General features: G+C 51.5%; 5 protein-coding genes across 7 annotated transcripts; 3 read left to right on the top strand and 2 right to left on the bottom strand.

Moving 5' to 3' along the window:
* Window positions 1-17,877, top strand: LOC117647394 (nuclear receptor subfamily 2 group E member 1). The gene is made up of 9 exons (XM_034389121.1): window positions 1-109; window positions 3,542-3,622; window positions 3,703-3,864; window positions 12,646-12,773; window positions 13,267-13,380; window positions 15,915-16,013; window positions 16,539-16,622; window positions 16,715-16,952; window positions 17,044-17,877. The coding sequence occupies exons 1-9, from the start codon at window positions 100-102 to the stop codon at window positions 17,289-17,291; spliced, it is 1,164 nt and encodes a 387-aa protein (XP_034245012.1). The 5' UTR covers window positions 1-99; the 3' UTR covers window positions 17,292-17,877.
* Window positions 17,868-19,877, bottom strand: LOC117647520. The gene is made up of 5 exons (XM_034389289.1): window positions 19,718-19,877; window positions 19,214-19,506; window positions 18,742-19,132; window positions 18,415-18,659; window positions 17,868-18,322 (listed from the first exon to the last, which is right to left on the bottom strand). The coding sequence occupies exons 1-5, from the start codon at window positions 19,738-19,740 to the stop codon at window positions 18,051-18,053; spliced, it is 1,224 nt and encodes a 407-aa protein (XP_034245180.1). The 5' UTR covers window positions 19,741-19,877; the 3' UTR covers window positions 17,868-18,050.
* On the top strand, window positions 19,874-22,164 carry LOC117647523 (p53 and DNA damage-regulated protein 1-like). 3 transcript variants are annotated; one of them, XM_034389293.1, is made up of 3 exons: window positions 19,874-20,016; window positions 21,376-21,613; window positions 21,708-22,164. In XM_034389293.1, exons 2-3 carry the CDS (start codon window positions 21,388-21,390, stop codon window positions 21,878-21,880), a joined length of 399 nt encoding a protein of 132 aa, XP_034245184.1. In that variant the 5' UTR covers window positions 19,874-20,016; window positions 21,376-21,387; the 3' UTR covers window positions 21,881-22,164. The 3 variants fall into 3 exon arrangements, with proteins under 3 accessions (XP_034245184.1, XP_034245186.1, XP_034245185.1); XM_034389295.1 differs by lacking the exon at window positions 19,874-20,016 and adding an exon at window positions 20,161-20,392; XM_034389294.1 differs by lacking the exon at window positions 19,874-20,016 and adding an exon at window positions 21,025-21,165.
* On the top strand, window positions 20,067-21,137 carry LOC117647395 (G patch domain and ankyrin repeat-containing protein 1 homolog). Its single transcript, XM_034389123.1, has one exon. The coding sequence runs from the start codon at window positions 20,067-20,069 to the stop codon at window positions 21,135-21,137; it is 1,071 nt and encodes a 356-aa protein (XP_034245014.1).
* Window positions 22,014-26,649, bottom strand: LOC117647521 (ubiquitin carboxyl-terminal hydrolase 46). Its single transcript, XM_034389290.1, has 9 exons — window positions 26,478-26,649; window positions 25,972-26,052; window positions 25,688-25,904; window positions 25,505-25,585; window positions 25,251-25,390; window positions 25,018-25,173; window positions 24,795-24,932; window positions 24,579-24,722; window positions 22,014-24,503 (listed from the first exon to the last, which is right to left on the bottom strand). The coding sequence occupies exons 1-9, from the start codon at window positions 26,478-26,480 to the stop codon at window positions 24,393-24,395; spliced, it is 1,071 nt and encodes a 356-aa protein (XP_034245181.1). The 5' UTR covers window positions 26,481-26,649; the 3' UTR covers window positions 22,014-24,392.
* Between the last annotated feature and the right edge of the window lie 1,186 nt (window positions 26,650-27,835).

Genomic DNA, 27,835 nt, shown 5'->3' on the forward strand with positions numbered 1-27,835 from the left:
GGCCACGCCCAGACCGCCCAGACGGCCCCCGCGGCCCTGCGGCCCCGCATCGACATCTTCCACCACCTGCTGCAGGAGAACCGGCAGGCCCGCGGCAGGATGGGCACAGGTGAGGCCCCACGCCGGTTTTACCTTTCCTGTGTGTTGTGACCATTTGAAGTGAACAGGCCAGGGGTCGAAATGTCAAATTTTGGACTCGCATGTCAGGTGATTGGAAAGGTGTGACATGGGAGTGCTATAGGTGATTCAAATGTTGGCACAGGTGCTTCTCTCGTAAACTGCTTTTTTTTCCAAAATTTTTTTTTAATTTTAAATTTTTTAAAAAAAATTTCGAAAAAAAAAGAGAAGAATCTGTTGGTGTGGTAGAAACAAATGCGAGCAAGGCTGCAAGGCTGCAAGGCCGCTGCCACGAAAGAAAGAGGCCAAAGGATAAAAAGAGGGAAAGAGTGAAGTAAAAAGGCGTTCGCTCCGACGAGTCCGGACGACTGGCGACGCCGCCGGGGCCCGGCACTCGCTCGCCAAATGACGCCGACATCAATAAATGAGAAAGACGAGCCAAAGAAAGCAAAACCCTGTCACTTTTAAGGGCGAGGGAGAGAGAGGGGGGAATCACTCAGTTCACACCGCCCAGACTTTCTCCGCGAATTCATAAAGCTCCTCAAACTGAATCATCGACTTAGGCCCTTTCGCCGGCGGGACGTCCCCCGCCCTCCTTCCTCCCCCGCGCCGCGTCTTACTTTTTTCGCTCTCTTTTTAATCCTGTCTCATTTTTGTCACTTTTGTTTTTCAAGTAACCCCTTCCCGCAGCCTTTTGGCAGTTCCCACGAGTTGTTAGTGGCGAGCCCGAGAAGAGTGAGAGCGGTGTCGGCAGACATCAGTCACCCCCCCACCCCTCTGTCCCTCTCACTCCGCCCGTCTCTCTCCCTCGCACCGCCGCTCTCTTCGACGGCTTAGAGAAAGCAGAACAATTAGAGGAGCACGCGCAAAAAGAGTCGCGTTCGGCCGAGAAGAAGGAGATGAAGAAGGAGAGGGCCTTGGTTTTGCCCCGTGATCCAATTAGCAGACTCCGCGGGCCTCTCGGCCGGACCACGACAAACCACTGACTCGCCGACAGCCGGAAGCCGGCCCGCATAGTTTTCATCCGCAAAACAAAGTTTTTATTGATTGACTGATTGCTTTTTAAAATTGTTGGCACTGAGCGTTTAGTTTTACTAGGAGGTTTACCGTGACTGTTAAATTACAAAAGACGTCAAAAATCGATTTTTTCCCCTTTTTTGTTTGGTGGGTGTTGTGTTGTCATTCGGTCGAATCGTCCCGGTCCGGTCGGACGCCCTCGAGCAGCGGAGCACATCACCGCTTCGCCCACTTCCAAACACCCAACCCCCCTGCTCACACACACACTCACACACACACGCACACACACAAACACACACACACGCACACAAACACACACACACGCACACACGCACTCACGCACACGCGAACAAAATTGGACACGTGGATTGGCAGACCTTGTTACGGCGGGGCCTTGCGCGGGCCTTCCCCGAGGCCTCACCACCACACCGTCAGGGCCCCACGGCCCCGGGGCCCGACCCCGCTATACGACTGGCACGCTGTCGGTCAGGGGCCGCAAAATCCTCCCCCGAGCCGCAGCAAGCCGCAGTCAGCAGAGCCTGCTGCCGGCCGAGGCCGCGAGCGCTCACTCCGTCTCTCTCGCACCCCCACGCCCCCTGGGACGGCCCCCTGGGACGGCCCGCGAGTGCGACAGAGACGGAGCGACACGGAATGCGTCTGCGTGGTGGCGAAGGGCGTTATCGTGAGGGGAGACCGAGGAGACCGCGTGGATCGCCAACTTGGACACAACCATCACACGACGAGGACAAACAGAGACACACACACCAACACACACACACACGCACACCAACACACACGAGGGGCCCGCAGCGATCGGCAGACCACGCGCTGACCCACACAGCCGCACTTGTTGTCCGTGGTCAAAGCCGCAGCACCGCGCAGCACGCGTGCGTTTGTGCACGCCCACTGTACCACTCTGTGTTTGTTGCGTTTGCCAATGTTTGTTGACTTTTGTTATGTTCGTAGAAAAGAAAGGAAAAAAGCGGACTTTTTCTTCTTCCTCTTTTGTTGTTGTTGCTTTCGTTTTTTGTTGTTGTGTTGTTGTGTTGTTGTGTTGTTTTGTTGTTGTTGTTTTGTTGTTGTGTTTGTTTTGTTGTGTTGTTGTGTTGTTGTTGGGACTTGGATCTTATCTGCGCGCGAAGAGCATAGCGCATCAGCGTGATGCTGCTCAATGCAAGAGGTTCAAAATCCCGCACTCATACACGCATTCACTGACACTCGCGCGCGCGCGCGCGCACACACACACACACACACACACACACATGCGTGCACACTTTTACGCGCGAAGAGACTCGAATCCGGTTAGGAAGAAGCGCGGCAACTCATCTCGGGGGGGGGGGGAGATTGGGTGCGGTCTTGACGGCCCAAAGGCAACCCGTCACCGCCTTGGGTGCCTTGGGGGGCTCCAATCCAGCAGGGGGTGTGGTGGAGGCGGTTGCCGAGGCGGAGGCCGACCCCGCCTGCTGGCCCTGCTGGGCTGCCGCCCAAGCAGCCGAAGCCAGTGCTGCTGCTGCCGCCGCCGCCCCCAAGACCGGAGCGAGCAGACCGAGCGGAACATTGCGAGCCAAGTTTGGCAACTCGACGACAAAGGGCGACAAAGGGGCAAAGGCGAGCGAGGAGAGCGAGACGCCGGGGATGGAGGCGGCCAGGAGGGCGGGGCGGCGGCGGGGCGGCGCCTTGCCGTGCCGCCGTGCCATGCGGGTCTCTTGACGGCACCTCCGCCACCCCCACCCTTTTTTTCAAACACCTTGGCGTTGCAATCAAGGCCCGGTGAATGGGGACGTTCGGAAAAGCACGTGCCATAGGAATGGTGGAGAGTGAAGAGCCACATGAGCGGGTTTTTGGATCTTTTTTTCAACAACGCATGAGCTTTACAGGTTGTGCCAAAGGCGGCAAAGGCGTGTTATCCGACCTTCGCGCGGATTCGGAGACACCCCGACCCGCGATTCCTAGACACGCCGCCGTCTTTGGCCCTTGCCGGTTCCGAGTAGCGAATAAATGCGGGGGACGTGGCCCGTGGGGTTGGGGAGGAGGGGGGGAGGAGGCACGCCCGATTCGCCAGTCGCGCTGTCGGGCTGTCGGGCTGGCGCCTTTCTGCGGCGGTCGTCCCGGTCCCGTCTTTGAGCGCGGCGTTCTTCGTTCTCGGCGCCGCTTGCCGCTTGCCGCTTGCGGGTAACGACTTTATTCCACCTGGCTGCCTGGTGTGGAGGCACCGCCATCTGCCCCGACCTCGGCGACCTCCGCGACGCGCCAACCACCAAGACCTCCCCGACCACCACACCGCATGCCGCCCGGACGTGGCGCTGCCGTTAGAACCCTCACAGCGCCGAGACCTCCGTTCTCGGAAGTGGAGCACAAGGTCGGTGGTTCGAATACTCACACACACCCCTTCTTTTTGTGCTTTCAGGAGACCGTCTCCTGGACATCCCGTGCAAAGTGTGCGGGGACAGAAGTTCGGGGAAGCACTACGGAATCTACAGCTGTGATGGTAAAAAAAAACGACAGATTAATTTGGCTACTTTTGGTCGGTCCCCTTTCGCGGCCTTACGACTGTCCCGCTTGGTTCAGGCTGCTCGGGGTTCTTCAAGCGGTCCATCCACCGCAGCCGCGTGTACACCTGCAAGGCCCAGGGCGACCTCAAGGGCCGCTGCCCCATCGACAAGACCCATCGCAACCAGTGCCGCGCATGCCGACTCACCAAGTGCTTCCTGGCCTCCATGAACAAGGACGGTAAGTACAAGGACTTTGGGGAAAAAAAGAAAAGAAAACCCTGAATTGGGCCTCCCACGTACCTGCGACAGGTTAAGCCAACCTCGCGCCCCGGGGCCTGCGCCGCCTGCGCTTCAAAGTGCCACCGACCGAGACGCACCGTGTGCCGTTAATTTAACTTGAAAATCAACAACGCCCCGCTTGTGATAACACCAACTTTTCCATCAGCGCGACTCGTTCCAGGCTGCCAGTGTGCTGCCAGGGCACGGCAGGCCGATTCCGAGGGTCGCTTTCATCGCTCCGTCCCTCTCGCACCTGTACGGGACGCCCCATGAGAGCGAGGGAGACAGAGCGACGAAAACGACTCTCGGAATCAGTCTGCAGGCGCGCTCGGCGCAACCTGTCTGCCTCGCTCGGTGCCTACACCGCGTTGCCGCGTCCATACCCTGCAGGTAGCTCGCGGCCCGCCGCCTCGCCACCTCGCCCCGCCCCGCGCAGCCTCGCCGTCTGTCAATATTTTTTCACCGAAATTGCCTTTGAACGGCATGAGGGGATGTAATAATAACATGTTTTCGTGTTGTTCTTTTTTCCCCCTCGTGCTCTTTTTCCTGCTGCCGTCTGCTCAGAGACATTGTGCCCGATGTCTCTTTTATTCTCGTTCTGCACGGCACGGCACGGCACGGCACGGCCAGCCCCGTGTGCCAGCCCGCCAACCCCAGGTGCGAGCCGCTCCACTCTTCGAATTTGCGCGGGAACTTCGCTCTTGCGGTCGAGATAGGCCCGTTTTGTTTTTGTTCTTGTTTCTTCAAATTGGCAGTTTTTAAACATTTCCGGATTCCGGCGTTTCCGGCCTGAGTCCGAGAGTCTCGCTCTGTCTCTCTCGCACCTCTACGGGACGCCCCATGAGTGCGAGGGAGACAGAGCGACGGAAACGACTCTTGGAATGAGGCCGCTGCGGGCGGTATCTTGTATCAACAGTCGGCGATCGCGCATCGCGCGCATCGCGGGGAAGTGAGTGAAACAACAACCTGAATGTGAATCCGCGTGCAACGCTCCACGCCACACCGCCTCGGGTCGTCTGCATCCACATTCACATTCACATCGGGGAAGGATGCGCGCGGCGGCCGGTTGTTTTGTTTACTCTTTTCGTTATCGAGTTGGTTTATTTTTTTTATTTTTGCAAAGGTAGTCATTTTTTGAAACGCGACGGGCGTTGGCGGGGTGGTGGCGGGGCAGTCGGGGGCAGTAGTAGGCGCTGGCCTCGGCGTCTCGGCCAGGAGGCCATGCAGGCACGAAGTGAGTTCGGCGCCCGCATCCCGGCCGAGGCCATGCCGAGGCCATGTCGCGGTGCTCCGTCTCTCTCGCACCCATACGCGACGCCCCGTGAGTGCGAGAGAGACAGAGCGACGAAAGCGACTCTCGGAATCAGTCTTGCTGGCGGCAGAGGCACGAGGCCGCGCGGCCGCTAGCTCGTTAGCTGAGCAAACGCCAAAACGCCCGGCCCGGTCCGTACACTGAATATATAGTCAGTAGTCAGCGCGAAGCGTCACTGCGTCGCCTCGCCCTTCGTCGCCGGGCTGGTTCCCCCCGTCTAAATCTGAAAAAAGGAATAAACTTTACGAAAATAAAAAAAATGTCAAGTTGCAGAAGGTCGAACTTTTTAGCAGATGATACCTTCACCACGCTTGAAACATACTTAAAAATACTGTACACATGAAGGTGTCAGCGTGCTTTTACCTGAGCCGAGAAACCGCGATCCTAAAAAGTCTAAAGGGGCGGGCGCCGGGGCGGGCGTGTGTCTGGCTGGCTGGCGGTGAGCGCAGCCTGCCGCGTCCAAAGGTGCAGGTAGCTCGCGGCCGCCCGGCTCGCCACTCGCCGGCTTCGCGCCAGCTCGGCCGTCTGTCTGAATAATTTTTACGAATATCTTTGAAGACCCATAGGAGAGAGAAACAAAAATCATGTTTCATAACGTGTTGAATATTTTTTGTTTCCTAACGGCTTTTCCTCTGCCTCGTCACGAGTTTTTGTTGCCGATGTTCTTTTATTCTCGTTCATAACGGCATGGCGCCTCATACGGCCAGCCGCCGGTGTTTGCCATGCAACCGGCTTGGTGCAGCCGCTCCACGTCTTCGAATTTGCCGGGCAACGGTTCTGCTCTTGCCGGTCGAGATACGGCCCGTTTTGTTGTTCTTGTCTTCAATGGATTTTTGAACATTTGCCGGATTACCGGTTTTTCGTTTGCCTGATACGATTTAGTCTGCCTCATACGGTTTTGGTCTGCCTCATACGGTTTTTGATTTGCCGCATACGGTTTTTGTTTGCCATATACGGCTTTTGGTAACTGACTCATACGGTTTTTGATTTGCCGCATACGGGGTTTTGTTTGCCATATAGCTTTTGGTCTGCCTCATACGGTTTTTGATTTGCCGCATACGGTTTTGTTTGCCATATACGGCTTTTGGTCTGCCTCATACGGTTTTTGATTTGCCGCATACGGGTTTTTTGTTTGCCATATACGGCTTTTGGTCTGCCTCATACGGTTTTTGATTTGCCTCATACGGTTTTTTGTTTGCCATACGGTTTGGTCTGCCTATACGGTTTTTGATTTGCCTCATACGGTTTTGATTTGCCGCATACGGTTTTTTTTGCCATATACGGCTTTTGGTCTGCCTCATACGGTTTTTGATTTCCCGGGCATACGGTTTTTTGTTTGCCATATACGGCTTTTGGTCTGCCTCATACGGTTTTGATTTGCCCATACGGTTTTTTGTTTGCCATATACGGCTTTTGGTCTGCCTCATACGGCTTTTGATTTGCCCATACGGTTTTGTTTGCCATTACGGCTTTTGGTCTGCCTCATACGGTTTTGATTTGCCTCATACGGTTTTTATTTGCCATACGGTTTTGGTTGCCTATACGGTTTTGGTCTGCCTCATACGGTTTGATTTGCCGCATACGGTTTTTTGTTTGCCATATACGGCTTTTGGTCTGCCTCATACGGCTTTTGTCTGCCTCATACGGTTTGATTTGCCATATACGGTTTGTTTGCCATATACGGCTTTTGGTCTGCCTCATACGGTTTTTATTGTCGCGCATACGGTTTTTGTTTGCCTATACGGCTTTTGGTCTGCCTCATACGGTTTTTGATTTGCCCATACGGTTTTTTGTTTGCCATATACGGCTTTAGGTCTGCCTCATACGGATTTGATTTGCCTCATACGGTTTTTGATTTGCCGATACGGTTTTTTGTTTGCCATATACGGCTTTTGGTCTGCCTCATACGGTTTTGATTTGCCCATACGGTTAAAATTGTTTGCCATATACGGCTTTTGGTCTGCCTCATACGGTTTTTGATTTGCCGCATACGGTTTTTTGTTTGCCATATACGGTTTTGGTCTGCCTCATACGGTTTTTGATTGCCTCATACGGTTTTTGTTTGCATACGGCTTTGGTCTGCCTATACGGTTTTTGAGTTGCCTCATACGGTTTTTGATTTGCCTCATACGGTGTTTTGTTTGCCATATACGGCTTTTGGTCTGCCTCATACGGTTTTTGATTTGCCGCATACGGTTTTTGTTGCCATATACGGCTTTTGGTCTGCCTCATACGGTTTTGATTTGCCTCATACGGTTTTTGTTTGCCATATACGATTTTGGTCTGCCTCATACGGTTTGGTCTGCCTCATACGGTTTTATTTGCCGCATACGGATTTTTGTTTGCCATATACGGCTTTTGGTCTGCCTCATACGGTTTTGATTTGCCCATACGGTTTTTGTTTGCCATATACGGCTTTTGGTCTGCCTCATACGGTTTTTGATTTGCCGCATACGGTTTTTTGTTTGCCATATACGGCTTTTGGTCTGCCTCATACGGTTTTTGATTTGCCTCATACGGTTTTTTGTTTGCCATATACGGCTTTTGGTCTGCCTCATACGGTTTTTGGTCTGCCTCATACGGTTTTTGATTTGCCGCATACGGTTTTTTGTTTGCCATATACGGCTTTTGGTCTGCCTCATACGGTTTTTGATTTGCCGCATACGGTTTTTTGTTTGCCATATACGGCTTTTGGTCTGCCTCATACGGTTTTTGATTTGCCTCATACGGTTTTTTGTTTGCCATATACGGCTTTTGGTCTGCCTCATACGGTTTTTGATTTGCCTCATACGGTTTTTTGTTTGCCATATACGGCTTTTGGTCTGCCTCATACGGTTTTTGATTTGCCGCATACGGTTTTTTGTTTGCCATATACGGCTTTTGGTCTGCCTCATACGGTTTTTGATTTGCCTCATACGGTTTTTGTTTTCCATATACGGCTTTTGGTCTGCCTCATACGGTTTTTGGTCTGCCTCATACGGTTTTTGATTGCCGCATACGGTTTTTTGTTTGCCATATACGGCTTTTGGTCTGCCTCATACGGTTTTTGATTTGCCTCATACGGTTTTTTGTTTGCCATATACGGCTTTTGGTCTGCCTCATACGGTTTTTGATTTGCCTCATACGGTTTTTTGTTTGCCATATACGGCTTTTGGTCTGCCTCATACGGTTTTTGATTTGCCGCATACGGTTTTTTGTTTGCCATATACGGCTTTTGGTCTGCCTCATACGGTTTTTGATTTGCCTCATACGGTTTTTTGTTTGCCATATACGGCTTTTGGTCTGCCTCATACGGTTTTTGATTTGCCTCATACGGTTTTTGATTTGCCGCATACGGTTTTTTGTTTGCCTCATACGGCTTTTGGTCTGCCTCATACGGTTTTTGATTTGCCGCATACGGTTTTTTGTTTGCCATATACGGCTTTTGGTCTGCCTCAACGGTTTTGATTTGCCGCATACGGTTTTTTGTTTGCCATATACGGCTTTTGGTCTGCCCATACGGTTTTTGATTTGCCTCATACGGTTTTTTGTTTGCCATATACGGCTTTTGGTCTGCCTCATACGGTTTTTGATTTGCCGCATACGGTTTTTTGTTTGCCATATACGGCTTTTGGTCTGCCTCATACGGTTTTTGATTTGCCTCATACGGTTTTTTGTTTGCCATATACGGCTTTTGGTCTGCCTCATACGGTTTTTGGTCTGCCTCATACGGTTTTTGATTTGCCGCATACGGTTTTTGTTTGCCATATACGGCTTTTGGTCTGCCTCATACGGTTTTTGATTTGCCTCATACGGTTTTTTGTTTGCCATATACGGCTTTTGGTCTGCCTCATACGGTTTTTGATTTGCCGCATACGGTTTTTTGTTTGCCATATACGGCTTTTGGTCTGCCTCATACGGTTTTTGATTTGCCTCATACGGTTTTTTGTTTGCCATATACGGCTTTTGGTCTGCCTCATACGGTTTTTGATCTGCCTCATACGGTTTTTGATTTGCCGCATACGGTTTTTTGTTTGCCATATACGGCTTTTGGTCTGCCTCATACGGTTTTTGATTTGCCGCATACGGTTTTTGTTTGCCATATACGGCTTTTGGTCTGCCTCATACGGTTTTTGATTTGCCTCATACGGTTTTTTGTTTGCCATATACGGCTTTTGGTCTGCCTCATACGGTTTTTGATTTGCCTCATACGGTTTTTTGTTTGCCATATACGGCTTTTGGGTTTTCTGCCTCATACGGTTTTTGATTTGCCGCATACGGTTTTTTGTTTGCCATATACGGCTTTTGGTCTGCCTCATACGGTTTTTGATTTGCCGCATACGGTTTTTTGTTTGCCGTATACGGCTTTTGGTCTGCCTCATACGGTTTTTGATTTGCCGCATACGGTTTTTTGTTTGCCATATACGGCTTTTGGTCTGCCTCATACGGTTTTTGATTTGCCGCATACGGTTTTTTGTTTGCCATATACGGCTTTTGGTCTGCCTCATACGGTTTTTGATTTGCCGCATACGGTTTTTTGTTTGCCATATACGGCTTTTGGTCTGCCTCATACGGTTTTTGATTTGCCGCATACGGTTTTTTGTTTGCCGTATTTTTGTTTGCCGATTTTTCCTCTGCGTCCATTTTGAAGAGGGTAGGGAAGGGCGGGGGGCGGACGACGCTGGCGACTTTCGATAGGTCCGCCAGCCAGGGCAGCCAGCCTCCGCTGACAAGAGCGATCAGTACACACGGGCCCTTCCAACCAATCAACGAAGTCAAACAAGAATCTAGCAGCTCAATCAGAGACCGAAGCAAGGGGCCAAGCTGAAAGACAGCCGAGGGCAGCACTCGGCACCCGAAGTCGAGGGCCCCAAGGGCACGAAGGCGTTCGAGGACGGCGACGGCGTCCTCCAAGGCCACCCCATCGGGATCAGCTCTCGACAGAACCGGCGAGGCGAGCACCACTGTCTGGACAGATACTTCGTCATTTTTAACTGTTTTTAATTGACGTTATTCCGGTCCGGAGGCGCTCAAAACTCGGAGCCGATCCCAAGTTGGGCATGTTTTTCGAACTGGAGACGCGAGGGCTTGGCGGAGTTTGCATCGCGTGAATATGACGGTGTGCTGTGGAAGCCCGCCGGGAAGAGAGAGGGAGAGAAATTGGAAGAGCGAGAGAGAGAAGCGACCCGATAGAGAAACGAGCCTTTCTAATTTTCGCGTGCCGCCCGCCCATCTCCCTTGCGGCCTCACCTTTCTGCACTAGTATCTTCACTGCCGGATGTCGTGACGCGATCCTCCCAGAAGCCGCAGATTTCATGATGAAGCAAGGGGTTCAGGGCGCGGCGGGGCGGGGCGGGGCGGGGCGGGGCGCGGGCGGGGCGGGGCGGTCTGTCTGAAAGCGCTGCTGCTGCTCCAGCGCGGAGAAGTGCCCGGGGGCTGCTCCGCTGCTCCGCCCGGGGGTTGCGGCCAAGACTGCGCGCCGCAATGGAACCTCCTCGCCGCCACCAAAGATTCCGTGTTGCAGAACTAAGTACTTCTCATTCCCCGCCCCGCCCCGCCCCGCCCGAAAGTGAGCTGGCTGCCCCGGAGCGCTCGCGCCCCGCCCCGCCCCGCCCCGGCCGCGCCTGGGAACCAAGAGGTCTGCCCGTCCTTGTTAATGCGGAGCGCTGCGCTGTCTCGGCTGTCTTGGAGTGGCGCGGTGGCGCGGCGGCGCGACCTAGAGGCCGAGGCCGCCAGTCCGCCAGCCCCTCACGTGCTGGCGGGGCGGGGCGGGGCGGGGCGGGGCGGCGGGGCGCGGCGCGGGCGTGGCCCCGTCCCCGCCCCCACCGTGCCGCGCTGGGCCAAGAGGTCTGCCGCGATCCTTGTTACCGGAGCGCTGCGCTGTCGTGGCGGCGGCTTGGGGGCGCGGGGGGGGCGGGCGACTAGAGGCCGAGGCCGCCAGTCCGCCAGCCCCTCACGTGGGCGGGCGCGGCGGGGCGGCGGCGCGGGCGGCGCGGGGCGTGTGACCCACCTGCCGCCTCTAAATTCTGCCGTCTGATTCCTTTTCCAAGGAGCGCGCGCCGCGGAAAAGACGGCCGGGCTTTGGGGGACGAGGGGGGGAGGGGGAAATGTTTCCGATTCATCGCACCGCCAAGTGGGCTCCGCGGGGCTCCGCGGAGACGCGACGGCAATGCTTGTGAAAACAGCATTACTTTGAGTCGCGGCGGGGCGGCGGCGGCGGGATCTGCCGGGGCCCAATGGGGGCCGCCCCCGCGCCGCCCCCGCGCCGCCCAATCACCACACTCTCAGCCAACACCGCGAAGGCGGCTCCTTTTTGATGGCGCTAGTCCCCTCCCGCGGCGCGAGGGGAGGGGGTGGGGGAGGGGGCAGATGTGCTCAGCCACTCGGGCCGTGCTGCCGTGGCGCCGTGCTGCAGAGGGAGCTGCGGAGGGCCGCCGAGTTCGCGTGAGTTGATTAATGGAGCATGCCTCCCAAATCCTTGGTGTCGCTCGGCTCGGCTCGGCTCGGCTCGGCTCGGCTCGGCTCGGCTCGGCTCGGAAAGCTGCGAAGCGCGGTGCCCGCGGTGGTGGTCTCATACAGCCCACGGGGGCTAATCTGGCGCCCCCGGCAGAACAGCCCGGAGGAGGGGGAAGGGGGCTTGCGGCGCCATTCCTAATTCAGTTGAATTAAGGAAAAGAGCACTCACTCCGTGCCGCGCCACGCCGCGCCACGCCACGCACCGCGCTCTGAGCGCAACATATGTTACGCGAACACGTAACGTGGTTCGCAGCTCGCATTCGTAATGACGGCACCCAGAGCGGAAACAGGAAAAACAGTAAACAGGACGCGCTCGGGTTCAAATCCCCGCGTCCCTGATGATTTTTTTTTCAGCCTTTATATTTTTAGTTTGGCCGGCCACCGCGTCAAAATGGTTATAGCCGAGCGGCTTGCCCAGAAATTTCTGAAGGGCGTCAAGCCATGCTTTGTGGCAAATAGGCGGGATGTATTGCAATTTGCCCACCTTCCAGGCGGCCGGGTGGTTCGAAAGGGGGAGGGGTCATGACCGGCCTGACCCCCTCCCTGCGGCCCCGCGCACGCCACCGCCGCCGAGATGGAGGTGGATTGTGCGACTTGGGCCGCTGCACGAGATCAAAGATGGCGAAGGATTCTCCGAAAGGCAAAGGAAGGACGGTGGGGGAAGCTCCAAAGACACGCGACGCTGCGCGACGCGGGAGCCCCTAAGCCCGAGGTCCCTCGATCACTTTGACAGATTTCAAGGAGTTTTGCGCGAGAAGGCGCAGAAAGAGTGAGACGCCGAGACGATTAGAGGAGCGTCTCATTCACGTCGCCTCTTTGCGCTTTGATGGATGCGGGCGGCCGGGCGGGGAGCAGCGAGGCACACTGCACGGGGACGCGGCCGCAGTGATAACGAACACACCGAATGATGATCAGGGCCTTTGCTGTTTGCAGCGGTGCAGCACGAGCGGGGCCCCCGCAAGCCCAAGCACCCCCTGGTCCAGCTGGGGCACGGCGGCCACGGCGGCCACACCGGCCACGGCCCGCCCAAGGACATGCTGCACCCGTCGCACCTGCAGGCCGTGCAGTCGCACCACCTGCCCGGACAGCTGCCCGGCCACCACCACCTGCAGCACGGCGTGCACGGCGTGCACCAGGGCTTCCTGCCGCCCGGCGGCTTCCTGTTCCACCAGCCGCCGCCGCACGCGCCGCCGCACCCGCACGCCCACCACGAGTGGGCCGCCAGAGGTAGGCGACGACGACGACGACGGCCTCGGCCACCCCAAAGGAACAGCTAATGAATGCCGCCTTGCCGTTGCAGCCGCCGTCCACCTGTCCTCGCCGCTGTCGCTGTCACCGATGTCGCCGACCGGCTGCCCCGGCCCCCAGGTCAGCGCCAGCTCCGGGGGCGGCTCGGGGGGCGGCTCGGCGAAGGGCAGCCCCAGCGACAGCTCCGGGCTGAGCCCCACCTCGCCGTCCGCGCCCGGGCTGGAGGCAGGCGCCCCCTGCCCGCTGCCACCGCCGCTCGGCTCGCCCGACAGCCAGGGCACCGCCCCCGCGCCCGCCGCCTCCGCTGCCTCCGCCGCCTCCGACGAGCACAGCTCGCAGGGCGCCATGGTGCTGGCGCAGCACAAGCCGCCGCCGCCGCCCAACCTCCTGCACCTGCTCATGTCGGCCGAGAAGTGCGAGGTGAGTGCCGCGGCCGAGCCGCGCGTTCATCTCCCTGGGGGTTCCGAACAGAGCGTTCGTCGCTCCGTCTCTCTCGCACTCGCGAGGCACGCCGAACGGCCGCAAGAGAGACAGAGCGACGAAAGCCCTCTGCCTGCCGCCTGCGGGCCCCGGGTAGGCCGCCCGCCACGCAGCCATGCCGTCGCGTTGCCTACCCCCGACTCCACAGGCGCCGTGCTCTCGCCGTGCTCACCGGACCGGACCGACGCCGTCGCCTCCATCGCTCGCCTTTTGCTCTCCGCGCTGAAATTATGACGTAGCCGCGCGCAGCTGGGGCCGGGCGGGCTGGCAGGGCTGGCTGGCTAATAGGGTGGCGTGATACCCCCCGCGGCCTCCACGGCCTCGGCTGCGTGACGAGGCGTTAGCGTGATCTCCCACCTTCCAGCGCGCTCCAGCTCCAGCGTCCCGGCGTTCCAGCGACCGCACAATGGGCAGGGATGTATATAGAGAAAGGGGAACGTCTTGATTGTCCATTTCGGCTCTCCCCGGCCTCGGCTCTCCCGGCCGCGGCCTCGGCGCAGCTGTCGAAATGATAGGGCAGAAGATAGGCCTCGTCGGAGGAGCGAGGATCAGACCACGCGCGGGCACCGCACCACAGTCAGCACAGACAGTCTGGCAAAAACTGCCAGTGATTTAAAAAAAATTAAAAATAAAAAGTAACGTCCTTTGCGGCCAGCCAGCACACGATTATTCGGTCGTCGGCCTCCTTTTCCATCCGTCCGTCGTTTTTCTTTTTCTACCGAGAGAGAGGAACAACAGCCCGGCCAACAACAAGAAGAGCGACTAGAACAAGACGACCGGACTTTCCATCATAACTTTACCGCGAACTAACATCACCTCCGCCACGCAAGCCGGAGCGGCCCCGCCCCTCTCCCTTTGTTTCGGCGAAAGAAACAAAAAAGTGGAACACAACAACGGCGCCGGGGTCAGGGGGCGTCGCTGTACGCGCTGTACGCGCTCGTGGCGGAGCACATTAAGCATAACAAATAACAAATCCACCGACCGGAGCCATGACTTATCTCGCCGGGTTTCTTCTTAGTTTTTTTTTATTTTACTTTCGCCCTTTTTTCCATTTCTTCTCCCCTCGTCTTTTTACCGTCCATTTCCTCCTGTTCCTTCCCTCATGAGGTCCCCGTGCCGCCCCCGCGCCGCCCCCGCGCCGCCCCCGCGCCGCCCCTGCTCGGCGAGCGCACAATAGCCCCGGTGGGAAGCGGCACATGTGGCGTGTAGCTCCGACCCGCCAGGCCGCCAGGCCGCGACCCGGCACCCAGCGGCACCCAGCCTCCAGCCTCTCAGTCAGGGAGGCAGGAGGGTGGAAGCGTGGAAGGGAGCGCGCGGACGCGGACGCTCCGCGGACACACTGCCAGCGGACGCGCGGACACCAAACGTAAAGCTCCCCCTCTTTTATTTTATTATTACTTCCCCCTCGCCTGTCTATCTTTTATTTTTGTTTCGGGAAGGAAGGAAGATCGGTGTCCGCGCAGAACACACACACGCGCGCCCTCGTGTCAGGCGGTAAGGCTCTCTCTCTCTCCATCTGCCCTCCGTTTTCGCGCCCAAAAGTCCGGAAGGGAGGGAAACGCAAACAGGAAAGCGGAACAAATAACAAATACATCGACGGCATCGCGGGAAAGCGCTTTCCCGCGCGACGCTGCGCGTTTCGCTGTGGGCAGCAACGCCCGTGAGTCGGTGTCGTCCTTGCCCTGCGGAGAGCGAGAGAGAGAGAGGGAGGGGAGGTCAGGGAGGGCGGCGTGTTTTGTGACGATTATAGGCCTCCGAGTGGCATCATCGTGGCACCCTCCCTGCGGCCCGGCCCGGCCAGCCCACTGCATGCAGGGCCATGGCCTGGCGAGGCCTGGCGAGCCCTGGCAGGGTCCACCCACCACAGGGTCCGAGGACGGAGGGTGGGGAGCGGTACGGCTGTACGGCACCAAGGCAAAAGGGCTGGCCGGATTAGAAGGGCTGATGTAGCAACAGGAAGGGCGAGCCGAGCCCTCTCTCGGTGCCAGAGATCACAGATCCCTCTGAGAATCGGACAGACTGCTGACTGCTGCCTGCGCGGGCTTGCCGCCCGCCCGGCCGGCCGTGTCGTGTCCCTTCCCGACTGCAGGCCGGGCCGCGCCACTGCGCGCCGTGTTGTGGGAAGGCGCGCCAAATGTGGCGCCTGCCACCACGCCACCGCGGCGTGCCGGCGTGCCAGCGCAGGGTCGTGGGTGCCGCCAGCACTGCCGCGCCTGGCGTCGACGTCGGCGACATCCACACCCTTCTCGGCCTCCTCACGGATGACTGCGCGTCCCACCCGGGTGTAGCTTTGCAGCGCGCGCCCGGTCGGCCTCGACTTCGGGGACTCGGCCGCTAATCCGCGATGCAGAAAACACCGAGGAGACGGGATGATTAGACGAGACAATGGGGAAACCGATCCTGGCCCCAGTGACTTCTAACCTCTCTGCCCACTGGGCCCCACTGACGAGTCCTTCCCTTCCGTCTGCTTGCAGGAGCTGCTGTGGGGCGCCAAGCTCTCCGAGGACAGGGTGCTGCTGCAGCAGGCCGCCACCCTGCCCATCGTCCTCACCCCCACGTGGGAGGTCCTGCAGGTACGCCTTTGGTTCTTGCTTTCCCCACCGAGCTGCATTTTCATAAACGCGAGTGTGGCTCCACCTCCCCGACACGCCTCCCCGCCCCCCACGTCCCCGTCGTGCCGCCGCCAAGAAGCGGAGGCGGCGCCTGCAGCAGCCTGGTGCGGGAGGATCGTTCCGTCGCTCTGTCTCTCTCGCACCCCCACGGGACGCACGGCATGCCGCATGCGTGCGAGAGAGACAGAGCGTCGGTGAGAAGGCTGGGCGGCGGCGTCATCTCCGACGCTGCTCGGCGCGGCTCGGCGCGGCGCGGCGGCGGGGCGGCTTGGCTTCTTGATTGGTCGACGCGGCGCAGCCAATGGGAGCGACGCTGCTGCTGCGCCACCCTCCCCGCCGCCCGCGGCACCCCGCCCCCGCGCCGCCCCCGCCGCGCCATGCCACGCCCCTCGAGGAACAAAGAGAGGGGGCGGGGGCGGTTGGCCCCGATTTAAAAATGGAGGCGTTGTTCTTTGTGCTGACGCGGCTGTGTTTGCGTTGGCGCAGGAGACCACCGCCCGCCTGCTGTTCATGGCCGTGCAGTGGGTGCGGTCGCTCGCCCCCTTCCAGACGCTGTCCAAGAAGGACCAGGTGAGCCACTGGAAAGGCGAAGCGAAGGGAAAGCCATTCCCCGGACGAGCCCGCCCCGCCTTCACGCCCTACCCCGCCCCTCTCGGTTGCAGCTGCTGCTGCTGCAGGAGTCGTGGAAGGAGCTGTTCCTGCTGCACCTGGCGCAGTGGTCCATCCCCTGGGACCTGTCCGCGCTGCTCGAGTCCCCGCAGGCCCGGGACCGGCTGCCGCAGGACGAGGTGACCGCCGCCGAGCTCAAGACCATCGTGGAGATCATGTCCCGCTTCCGGCAGCTGTCCCCGGACGTGAGCGAGTGCGGCTGCATGAAGGCCGTCATCCTCTTCACGCCGGGTGGGTGGGCCTTCCCTAGCTCTCACTGAGCCACCACGCCGCTAAAAACTTTGCCATGACGCTTTCGTTGTTGCTTTCTCTTTGGCTGCAGAGACGGGGGAGCTGTGCGACTCCCAGCCCGTGGAGATGCTCCAGGACCAGGCGCAGTGCATCCTCAGCGACTACGTGCGCACCAGGTACCCGCGGCAGCCCACGCGCTTCGGCCGGCTGCTGCTGCTAGTGCCCAGCCTGCGCTCCGTCCGCCAGGCCACCGTGGAGCAGCTGTTCTTCCGCGAGACCATCGGGGAGATCCCCATCACTCGCCTGCTGGGGGACATGTACCACATGGGCTACGCCTAGCTCGGCTGCGCCTACACTACAAGGGACTGAACCAGACCGAGGCGCCGCGGGACTCGGACGCCTCCCTCGCTCGGGCCCTCGTTCTCTCTTTTCGATATTTAATAATCGACTATTAATTTAAACGTGTTTAGCATCTCCTATGAACGGGAGGGTTTCAAGTCGCATGGACAAGTCTGACAGGTGTCCAAAAACCATGTTAGAAATCATAGTTACCATATGCCTGTTGTTTTCTTCTAATAAGAATTTTTTTTTTTTGGAGTTACATTTAGGTGCTACTTGGGCAGACTAGAAGAAGCGCTTTTATAGAAAATACCAAAAATAGGGAGTGGATTTTAACTTGTGATTACAGGTAAAAACTGATGCTCACGCCCTGCATGTCTACCTGTATGAATCAGTACGTAATTTATGTACAGGTGAACTAAAATTGATGTAAGCTAGAATTCCAAAGCCTCTTTTGTTTCCTTCAGAAATTGAATGGGCGTCAGTGTTAGCATGGCATTTTATGAAAAAGAAATTATGTTGACATGTTGGTGGTTGAATTTGAGGAATATACTGATTGTGAATAAAATGGTAAAATAAACTCGGACTTAGAAAAATTTATTTTGAAAATTCACATCACAAGTGGCAAATAGCAGATTACCCATGAGCAAACTCAAAATCATACAATTTTTATTTTAAACAAATAACTTAAGGCAGGAGGAATATGATTAAACATTGATATAATGCAACATAATTTTTTGTTAACTTGATAATAGAAGCTCACGATATCTTTCCTTCTACATCAATGGGGTTTTCAGAAGATCCAAAAACATTGATCTCTTCCAGAAGTGGCTTATTTTTCATGAAATATTCCCGGTACCAGTCAATTGTCTCTATCTTCTCCTGAACTGTCAAATATGGGTTTTTACTTAGGCCAACTAAAACCAACTCCATAAAATATTTGATTGGCCCCTCCTTGGGGCACCATGGCTCAGCGTGATGATCTAGGAATATATGTTCTGAGAAGTCAACTTCAGCCTCTTTATCCATACCTAGATGATAGAGATGGAATACATTTATTAAAAAAGTTTATTGATATCTCTGTGGACAGATAGATATGTGTCGACAAGCGTAGGACCATTACCTTGTTCATTATCAATGGGAAAATGCCAGAGCTTTCCTTCTTCAGTCCACACAATACACTGGTCAAACCAATTCAAAGGATCAAATCTTGTGCAACCCTGAAGCCGAGCTTCTTCAAACTTTTTCCACAGGGTCAAAGATGAACTTTCGGAAAGATTTGAGGTGAAAATTCCAAGAGGTTTCTGAGATTTTAACAATTGGTCTACGGTTGTAAAGCGTTGCCCAATAAATCGTGGCTGCACCTTGCTAGTGGAGAGAAAGATACATTATTTACATTTTTTTCTTTTCTTCTACAGTATAGGAGATCATTGGGCTGGGAAAAACTTACACATCACTTGACAGCATGTTAAATCCTCCACCCGAAAAAGCCATATTGACAGCATCACATTCATCAGCGGCAACTGCAGTGTCCTCTCCAACAGCATTTTTCCTGTCCCTTTTACTGAAGCCTTCTTCTGATTTTGGTCTCTGCCTAGGCCCTTTCTGTGCAACTGCCATTCCAACAATGTCCTCCACATTATCTTCATCACTGAAAGAGGTTGCGAATCGCTGAGGACCTTGATTCTTAAACTTCCCAGAGGGTTGTCTCTTTCCTTTCGTATGGTTATCCATTCCCGGAAAGACAGAGTTTAATTTGTCCATAATGTCCCCCAGAACTTCTGTTTTCTTTGAACCAGCCAAGTCTGCAACACTGTGTGCTGCTTTTGCCATTTGTATATCTGTTAAAATTAAAATTTATTGCATTAATTTTTAGTTTTCTTGAATGAGCTATTTACTTGTTTAGGTTTAAATCAACATACTTAATTGCCCTGGCTTAGCTTTTGATGACACCTGCTTCCTCGTTTTTTTGCCGAATGTGGCATCAAGGACTGCATCGAAAACTTCCGAATACTCATCAGAAGTTTTATTTCTAGGTTTCTTTGGGAGCAGGTTCCTATTAAAAAATTCCTCGAGAACATCCTCTTCGCCGTTTTTGCGATCTGATTTTGATACTTGAGCAGACACAAATGGCTCCTTTGGGCCCTTCTTGGATGAGAACCGAGCGACTGAAGGAGAAAGGAATGCGTTCTCCAAGAATACTGGATGGAGCAACCTGTTAAAATAAACAAAAAAATAAAACATTGTTAAGTGAAAAAAATAAAAGTTCAAGTGGCTACCCTTGTGCCGTGCCGTAGCTTGTTGACAAAGAAAGAAAACATTTTAAAGAGGAACATCCAGCATCTTCATTGGGATGGTAGCTTCACGGTTCCAGGAAGATAGTGATTATAGACCCTGAAACATCATATGACACATTCAAAACAAACCTTCTTTTCACTTGGGACAGCATGATTGACGTGCTTCAATGCTTTAATTAGGAACGACAGAAACCACGAAACTACTTCAGGTAATGGGAGGTTATGTGATGGGATGGTTTCTTTCTGCTCGTAGTGTACCGTAACGTTTCTCATACTACGCAACCTAGCCTCAGAGATGAATACATTGACATTCACATTCACACAAACACACATTCATTCGAAAGGAGCAACGAAAACATAAAGGACTGAGGAGTGTGAACGTATTTAAACCGCTGGTTCTCCGCTCGGTTATACAATAGGCAATTTATGTAAGTGTTAATCTTGGGGCGTGTCCGCGTCCGCCCGTGGCCATGTCGCCATGTCCCACTCAGGCAGCCTTCCCGGATGGAAGGAGTTTGTGAGGGGCAGCTGCAAGGAGGTTGAGGTTGAGGTTGAGGGTAGCGTTTGCACAGGGAGCACTGGGGCTCTTAAAGGCAATGACGCACGTCAAGCCTACGAAGAAATCGTCCAGACTGCGTTTACGTCACGTCAGAGACGGTCAGACGCCAGGAGGAAAGTGGCATCCACTGAATGTGGAGAATTGGATTCAACCGCACCTCTTGCCCCCAAGTTACGACATCAAAGCGCTTCCGCTTCAGTGTCCGTCAAACCTAAACCTCCAGTTTCTCTCAGCTCACTGATGAGGTACGTGGAGTCCAGTGCCTATGACAAAGTCGAAGACGCCATCAATTCAGATGCCAGTCTAGTCAATGCTGTTGACCAATTTGGTTGGTCTCCGCTGATGGTTGCGGCTTGTGCAGGAGCGATTGAAATTGTGGAACTATTGCTCCTTTCAGGGGCCAATGTGGGGGTTCGAGACAAAGGTGGGCAATCATGTATCTCACTTGCTCGAAAGAAAGGCCACCTTAATGTGATACAGTTAATAAGGAACTTTAGTCCTGAAAAACCTGCGTTGCAGCCAGAACCACTTAAAAATGAAAAAGTTGCAAATTCAGAATTGAATTTTGAATTCTGTGATGATTGCAATGTCATAATTGAAGAATCTAGGAAAAAAAAGCACCTTACGTCTACAATCCATCAGTTGAGTCGTTGCTCTAAAGGTTGCAAGACGTTCTATAGCATTCCGGGAAATAATCGCGGTTATCAGCTCATGTTGAAAAATGGCTGGGATGGAGAGAAAGGCCTTGGCCCATCTGGCAGCGGAATGAAGCTTCCCCCAAAAACAGTTCTCAAGAGAGATCGCAAAGGACTTGGGGCATCGAAAGGACAGGCGCGTATCACTCACTTTCAGTCCAATGATACAAAAGCTGTTGCTAGGAATCCCTCACAAGGAGAGCATTCAAGTAGTCATCAAAATAAATCACAGCTGAAGCGACAAATTCGTAAAGAAAAATTGTTAGAAGCTGCTTTGCGAAGGGAATTGAGCTGAAGTAAAATCGCACCCACTGCTCATCAAGGTATTGTGGATTTTGGTCTTGCTAAAGTGCATCTATCTAAAACTAGATCTTAATGAAATAACAATACAGTTTCTGGCTCATTTTTTTTTTCTTTTCATTGGCACTACTTTTTGCTCTAAATACCTTTTCCGGCCAAAAGAAAATTTAATTTTATAAGTTGAAATTTTAACCTAGAGAATTAACCATTAGTTTTCTTTTTCTGTTTTGCAGTTTTTTAACATTATGGAGAATCCAGGAAAGTCACTTCTACACCTAACTCAAATTGAAGAGAAAGCTCAAGAAATTTTAAGTGACCGCGAAGAAATTGTCGCCCTAGACAAGCAAAGAAATCAAAACCGTGAAGCAATACGAGCAGTTCAAAGGCTGGACAATTCAACAGCATGGATAACTGTTGGGCCACTTCTTGTTAAAATGCCCATCAAGAAAGTATCCAACATTTTAAATAATGGTAACATCCTGAATCTTCAGTTTATTTGGTCAATCTTGTCTGCCATCTGAGATCTCGATGAAGTCACATCTTTTTATTTGCTTTGGGTTTTCAGATCAAGTTCGCCTGGATGTAGAGGTGAACAAGCTACGAAGCGACTTGAAGGTGAAGGTTAATGCCCTCCGAGACCTTGAGCATACAAGCCCAGTTCCAGGATTGATGTTGAATCCATTGTCTAAAGCTGAAATGAATGCGGTGGGGCAGGCATTAGGAAGAAGCTCGGAATAAGAACATGTGAGACTGGTATCAGTTGTGTCAATATTGTGACTAAATTGTGCATTTAGAATATGTTAATACAATTTAAGACTGTTTGTAAGGGTTTGTAAAACAATTTATTATTATTATTGAACTTCAGTAAATGTAAATATCAAATATCTTCATTTCAGTACATATGTAAATTGAAAAAGAAAGGAAAGTCCATGATTGTGATCTATACCAGCACAAGTGTGTAGGAGATGACATAAAACATTGATCAGACTCAACACATCAAATAAATTCTTATCAGAAGGTAACAGAGTAGCTAACTTTAAATCCTAGTAAGTCAAGTCCACATTTCATGAATGAACACTAGAGGTGTTAAGGAGTTGAGCATGGCAATCAAGGTTACTGGAACAACATAAGGGACTCATTCACACAGCAGTTTCATTTCATACCAAATTTCTTTTCCTTGATATTTTAATTAGGCTTAACAATGGCTGCACTAGGCATAAATCGGTATTACTGATGAACAAAATTTAGGGAATAAGTACAAGTACCTTTTCTATAAAGGCAATGAATGCTTATAATCACGCAATCAGAGGAAATCAAATACGTACTACAGCTCCTTTAAGACCCAGACATTTTTATTTGATTTTTCAAAACATTTTTTAAATAATACTTTCTACTTACATTCTGAAACAAGAGCATCAGTTTTAAATCAGCCTTATTCATTTCTCCCCTGATTATTACTACTGAAAGTCAAAGAAAGTGGGTTCTTAGTCTGAAACTGACACATGCGGAGTGATTATATCACATGAATGTGCACCATACACAGAGCTGGGCTCAGCCAACTGGAGGCATTGAACAACTAACAGCCTCAAACAGTTCAAAGTTAACTGGTACTTAAGACTAGAACAGTTGTGCAAAACTGTAGATCCTACCAAACCAGTGGTTAACTACCAATGAGACCTACAGTTTTGCAAAACTGTCTTTCTAAATTTGTTTCACACAAACACCCCCAGGATTTTATTGCCGTACTATTAAAACCAAATATAAAACTTCAGCTTGTTAGTGAAGACAATGTTTTTTTTTTGTTTTTTTTTACGAAATGAAAAAGCCCAGAGTGGATGTGAGACTTGGTATTAAAATGCCATGAAGGAGAGTTCCATGAATGCAAGACTCATTCATGTCTGACATAAAATAAAGTAAAAGATCAACCATAAGAAATTGGAACTTTCTGCAAATTCTATCAAAACACCACCTAACAACAGCAAAGGCACTTTTGCAGAACAGTAATTTAGGATCTATTTAGAAAACCTGAACTGAAACGTCCACACTTTCTGTCCATGTACTCTGATGGCATTTATAGCACTCAAAAACTTCTTCTATGGCAATCCTAAAAAATACATCACAAATCCTCTGGTTCTGGCATTGTGAAAACTGCAAAAAATTAGGAAAGACATCTGATTGTATAATTATTTAGGCCTGAGAACTGGCATGTCCATTATGAAAGCACCTTTACAAGGACAATAAAATGCAATGATGACATACATGAAGGTGCTGTTCTCAATGGTCTCTGAGTCAAGGTCATCCAAATAGCATTACTCAGCAATGGGAAGAACTAAACATGACTCCATAGAAGGATACAAAAGAGAAAAAAAAATCATCAATAATGTCAGAACTACTGAGGAGAGGGCAAACAGTACTTAGATGAGGCAATCGATATGTAGCGTGTTATTGCTAACAGAATTTTTATAACTTCCTATTTACTTTATTTTTTTAAAAAACATAACATTTTAGAAAAACTACAGAGGAGAGGATTATTATTACCAACTTTTAAGAACAAAATCCACTAATGTCAATAAAAAGACGTTATCAAAGAGCACAATTGGAAGACCTAAGCTCATGGACTACAAAACAGAAAATACAGAAAGGAAACTCGAAGTACGGTACAGCAAAAAGCTCCAGCCAAACCGAACATGTGTTTTTCATCGTCAAAGAACAAAACTTGCAACCGTTGCTGATCATTAACAGAGTCTTACACTTAAGCCCACTTTAAAATTTCACAACACTTCAACAAGCAAGAAATCATACAAAGGCAGCATTGAGTTACGTTTCAGGTCAAAGAAGCAATCAACTTCCAACACATGAAAGTGCAAGGTTTACAGCTTACTACAGCAAGCCTTTGGAAATTCACTCTCATGGCTCATACCTTATTTATGGCAACTAACAGGGACCACAGCCTTAAAAAATATTGCTTTTTAGCAATATGCTAACGATGGAACAGTAGTCACCAACAATGGATGTCTTCCAATAAGCCCTTGAGTCCTTAGCTAATTTCAGGCAATTTTTTTTTCTGTGGATTTATGTTTGTGCATAAGGCAATGCAACAATTAAATCCCCCAAATATTGGACTCCATGAATTGATGACAAAAAACTTAAAGCTCAATTGAAGGAATGTTTAGCTACCAGTCATAAATAAATTTCTTAACAATGAAACTCAACAAATATTATCTATTATTTTCTGTAGATTTGGTCTATGTCAGGGAAGCACATCCCTTGACTGGTAGAACAGAATGTATCCTGTTTCAGAGGACTTTTGGATGTCAGACGTTAATCCGTAGAAGTCTTCTATTGCTGAGGAGTCAATTTTCTGTGAGGAACATCAAGACACAATATGATTATATGCAGCTTGAACAGAATAATAACTGTGTTACAACCAACTTACATCAACCATGTCATCATCAAAGAGCAACCAGAAGCCATGGCTTTTGACAATACTGATGTAGTGGCCACGATTTGGACCACTTCCACAGTGAATTACAACAGCAACTAAATCATATAAGCGATCTGGATTAACAGCATCATCGGACTGTAAAAAAACAACTTTCTGTTAGTCTTTGGTAGTTGGAACCAACACACAGCACCAGCATTGATAACTTACGGTGTTAAAAAGACGCAGCTCTAATGGAAAAACCACCCTATGAGATACTTTTATGTGTCTATTGTACTGTTCCATATATTTGAACCTCTTCAGATGTAATGCTAGGATCATTGGTAATCTTTTTACTCGCATTCTCTTCTACAGAAACAAAGTATGAAAAATAATAACGGTTAATACATTTGAAAACAGTAAAGGATAATTATTTTCAATACTTTTAACTAACCTGAGCTTCCTGGTAACTAACACAATTGTCACACTTAAATTTGTTGTCACCCCATAATGTTTCAGTGCTACTGAAGCACTTTAAGCAGTGTGTGATGCTAGTATTTTGGTCAATATCCACTTGCAAGTCAAAGAAATCCTCATCTTTGGAACTGACCTGAGGAGCAATACAAGTCAAGTATTAAGCATAGTCCTTTATCCATTTAAATCAAGAAAGGTTTCAGAGGTACCCACAGCTTCACAATTTAGACATCTAGTTTCACTTGTCAAAATTCCTTGAAATATTTCATGAACCCATGTTGGTTCACTTTGTGAACTAACAGAATCACCATTACCAGATTTGTGCCTGCTATTGGAATTCTGAGGTCTTTCAGCTGTAGATGGGAAGAAACACAACTGTCAATTTTCAACTTAACTACTATATCAGACCAATAGTCTCTCCCTGAACACATTACTAATAAAGTACCAAACAAGTTTTTGAAACTTACCTAATATTATCTCATTTATGTGATTGATAAGGAAATTTAGAAATTCATGAGCATCTTGTTGCATGTAGTTATCAAATTCAACTGAAATAAAGAAAAAAAAAATCATAAACAAGAAAAGAGATTTGACACCAACAGCGGTGCCAGTCTGAAGAAAAAGGCAGAGTACAATTAAGGCATGCATACCTTTTTCCTTACGCAGTCTTGCTATAAATTTTTTGGGTGCAATAGATCCTACTTTTTTCTTTTGAGTTGCTATGCTGTAGAACAAATCTGCTAAGCATGTTAATAATGTTTCTTTTGTTCTTTTATTTCTTGCTTTGTATTCCAAAATTTTTTCTCTAAATGGTTTGCAGAAATATAGTGCTTGAAGAACTGAGTTACTGTAGCATGTATTTCCAAACTGCAATGAAAGAGATGTTAGAAGACTGACAGGTACACAGTGTACTGAAAAGTTAAGAAGTACTTACATTGACTAGTCCGAAGAAATGTTCATTCGGAGGGAACTGGTCCGCTCCTATATCCCTCTCCAGTTGGGATACATTAGCACCCTGGAAGAATAGAAATAAACACTTACAAATGGTATAGGCTGTCAAAAATTAGGAGGTTATGTTTAGAAGGCTCCAAACTTGATAGAATTGAAAAAGTCTTCGAGTTTCAGGGTTAAAATTTTAATACAAACTGATTTAAACTTTTAGGAGATAATTTTAAATTGTGAATACCTTTAACAGGAAATTAGGAAACAAGTGTGAGTTAAGCTTAGCAGAGTAAGTTAAAACTGAACACATCACATTTTGATTTATTACTGTAAAGTTGAACTACTGTGATTTGAAAAAGAAAAGGCGTCTTCCCCAAATGTGCATCAGAGGTGAGAATTACGAGCCATTCCAATTCATAAACATATGACATCAAATACAGTCATAGGTTAATGGCACGGGGGAAGCCGCTTTTCGAAGAACGAGCGACGCCGACTTACCATTGTAAATGCATTAGTTCAGTAACTAAAGGAAACCGACCGAAGGAGCGGTTCATACAGATTAACAACAGCTTCACATTATGAGGAAATACTTTAGTTCCTGCTCCACCTTGTTGTTCAGATTTGTGGTTGTTTCTTTTGGGAGCCCAACTTCACTTGTTTTTGTCTTCTGGTCTAGTTTTCTTCTGCTGGGTATGAGAAACCGTGACTCGGCGAGCCGTTTAGGAGGGAAACACGCGCCTTTTGTGGACAACCCCATCTTCGAATGAATGAATATGGCGTTAATTTTCTTTGGAATTGCCTCTCAGATTGTCATACGGTCATTTCATTGAGTATTTCCGCGCTGTGGGGCACTTTTGCCTCGCCCGCCGCACCGCCGCAGCGCGCCGCAGAGGCAGAGAGGGAAATTCAAACTCGGCGAATCGCGTGTTGCCATGGAGACCGACGTAGTGCGGACACAAACAAACAACGGAGTTGCGACGAGACGAAGGACGAAGGGACAGTGGTGACGGGTGACGGAAACGTCGAGTGTCGAGGGGCGTTGATGTCGTTTCGGTCGAGACGTGGACGCGGTCCTCTTCGGGGCGCACCTCGAGAAACCGTGCGTAGGGTGCGCGATGGTGGGCGCGCACCTTCGCCGCGGGAAGGACCTCAAGCACCTGCGCCAGGCCAAGGCCCAGGCCGCCCGGGCGTGAAGTGAGAACCGATGTGAACGCCGAGAGGCGCGGTGGCGGCGCCGCCACGTCCACCAGGCCAGCATGTCGACCGACTTGGCCTCGTCCAGGGTGTTCCCGGACTCCCTGTACAAGCTGCGCGTCGACTGTGAACGCGAAATCGACTTCGACTTCTTCGACGATGCGCCCTCCGCGCCGACAACGCCCTCGTGGAGCCAGCGGGGGGCAGGGGACTCCCGGACTCGGCTCGGGGACTCGGACGCCGACCGCGGCTTGGACTTGGACGACGGGAACGTACCGTCGCCGACGCTCGTCGGGGGCCCCACCCCCATCGACAGCAGCAGCAGTGGCAGCAGTGGACTGTCTTCCTCTGCTTCGTTGGCTTCCTCACTCAACGAGGGCGGCAGGCCCGGCAGGCCGACCCCAGGCGACATCGGGGGGCGTCCCGACCGTCTCGACCCCGCGGAAAGGACGCCGTCAAGGAAGCCGCGAAGGAAGACCACAGGGAGGTGCGTGGCATTGCCGTTGAACGATCGTCGTGGACTTCACTTAGGACTCTAGGGGTGCCGGAGCCAAGTGGGCGGGAACAACGCGAACAATATTAGGTTATGTTTACCCCGAACATTTTTTTAAATGTCAGCGGTATTGCTTTGCTTTGCTACAGGTTTCTGCAGAACACGCAGA

Source organism: Thrips palmi, unplaced genomic scaffold (genome assembly GCF_012932325.1).
Source record: "Thrips palmi isolate BJ-2018 unplaced genomic scaffold, TpBJ-2018v1 HiC_scaffold_2, whole genome shotgun sequence".
Classification (NCBI taxonomy): domain Eukaryota; kingdom Metazoa; phylum Arthropoda; class Insecta; order Thysanoptera; family Thripidae; genus Thrips; species Thrips palmi.

What these genes read in the sequence shown, in the direction of transcription:
- LOC117647394 (XM_034389121.1), top strand. An exon ending in CGGAATCTACAGCTGTGATG is followed by an intron (nt 3,623 to 3,702) that starts GTAAAAAAAAAC and finishes CGCTTGGTTCAG; the next exon opens with GCTGCTCGGGGTTCTTCAAG. An exon ending in GGCCTCCATGAACAAGGACG is followed by an intron (nt 3,865 to 12,645) that starts GTAAGTACAAGG and finishes TGCTGTTTGCAG; the next exon opens with CGGTGCAGCACGAGCGGGGC.
- LOC117647520 (XM_034389289.1), bottom strand. Translation starts at nt 19,740, where the DNA reads ATGCTGTCCCAAGTGAAAAGAAG. An exon ending in CTGTCCCAAGTGAAAAGAAG is followed by an intron (nt 19,507 to 19,717) that starts GTTTGTTTTGAA and finishes TTATTTTAACAG; the next exon opens with GTTGCTCCATCCAGTATTCT. An exon ending in AGCTAAGCCAGGGCAATTAA is followed by an intron (nt 19,133 to 19,213) that starts GTATGTTGATTT and finishes TAATTTTAACAG; the next exon opens with ATATACAAATGGCAAAAGCA.
- LOC117647395 (XM_034389123.1), top strand. Translation starts at nt 20,067, where the DNA reads ATGTCCCACTCAGGCAGCCTTCCCGGATGGAAGGAGTTTGTGAGGGGC.
- LOC117647523 (XM_034389293.1), top strand. Translation starts at nt 21,388, where the DNA reads ATGGAGAATCCAGGAAAGTCACTTCTACACCTAACTCAAATTGAAGAG. An exon ending in ATCCAACATTTTAAATAATG is followed by an intron (nt 21,614 to 21,707) that starts GTAACATCCTGA and finishes TTGGGTTTTCAG; the next exon opens with ATCAAGTTCGCCTGGATGTA.
- LOC117647521 (XM_034389290.1), bottom strand. An exon ending in AAGACTGCGTAAGGAAAAAG is followed by an intron (nt 25,586 to 25,687) that starts GTATGCATGCCT and finishes TCTTTATTTCAG; the next exon opens with TTGAATTTGATAACTACATG. An exon ending in AGCTGCGTCTTTTTAACACC is followed by an intron (nt 24,723 to 24,794) that starts GTAAGTTATCAA and finishes GTTTTTTTACAG; the next exon opens with TCCGATGATGCTGTTAATCC.